This window comes from Dipodomys ordii, unplaced genomic scaffold, assembly GCF_000151885.1.
Source record: "Dipodomys ordii isolate 6190 unplaced genomic scaffold, Dord_2.0 Scaffold894, whole genome shotgun sequence".
NCBI lineage: Eukaryota > Metazoa > Chordata > Mammalia > Rodentia > Heteromyidae > Dipodomys > Dipodomys ordii.
Window position 1 is genome coordinate 8,151 of NW_012268110.1, and position 836 is coordinate 8,986.

Below are 836 nucleotides of genomic sequence, written 5' to 3' on the forward strand. Positions count from 1 at the left end.
CTGGAAGTGGCACTGTGGCTCAAGTGGTAGAGCGCTAGCCTTGAGCTGAGGGACAGCATCCAGGCCTAGAGTTCAGGGCCCACGACCGACAAAAACAAAAACAAAAGTACAAGAGTCTTCAAGTTTCCTAGCCATTGTGGGGAGTCCTGGGATTGTCCAGCTGTGAGGTCCCTCCACAATACTCCTTACCCACATCCCCAGAGCATTTGTGACAGGAAGAATTGAAGAGAGATGTGAACTCTCACCTGACAATGACAGTGGCAATGATGCCATTCACAACCGTCCGGTCACACTGGATACCCTGTGCCACCCAGGCGGCCCCCAAGGAAGCCCACACCATCTCCGGCAGGAAAAGCGCCAGGCGGATGTAAAGCAGCTTAGACATAGACTTCCGAGGGCCAGGGTTACAGATGGTTCCTGAAGCACAGAAAATAAGCCACCGCTCAGGGGTGCAGAACAGTGCAAAACCACACCCACAATGTATGAGACATGCAAGTGTGCAGTTCCCATGTCCTCTCCCAATTGTGTGTGTGTGTGTGTGTGTGTGTGTACACTAATCCTAGGGTTTGAACTCAGGGCTGGAATACTGTCCCTGAGCTTCTTTGCTCAAGACCTCTACCACTTGAGCCACCAGCTCCACTTCTGGCTTTTTGGTGTTTAATTAGAGATGAGATTCTCATGATAGGTAGGTGCCAGTAGCTCATGCCTGTATCCTAGCTACTCAGGAGGCTGAGATCTGAGGATCGTGGTTCAAAGCCAGCCCAGGCAGGAAAGGCCATGAGACCTTTCTCCAGATACTAGAAACTAGAAGTGGTATGTGGCTCAAAGTGGTAGAG

At 51.2% G+C, this 836-nt stretch overlaps 1 protein-coding gene across 1 annotated transcript in view; it reads right to left on the bottom strand.

The window, feature by feature from the left end:
* The window catches only part of LOC106001930 (sn1-specific diacylglycerol lipase beta-like), a gene marked incomplete at both ends in the record, with an annotated part of 3,676 nt that extends 3,259 nt beyond the window's left edge, over positions 1 to 417 (bottom strand). The window contains one exon of the mRNA XM_013036868.1: positions 246 to 417. Within this exon, the coding sequence (XP_012892322.1) occupies positions 246 to 417 (172 nt within the window). The remainder of the gene's footprint in view (positions 1 to 245) is intronic.
* Between the last annotated feature and the right edge of the window lie 419 nt (positions 418 to 836).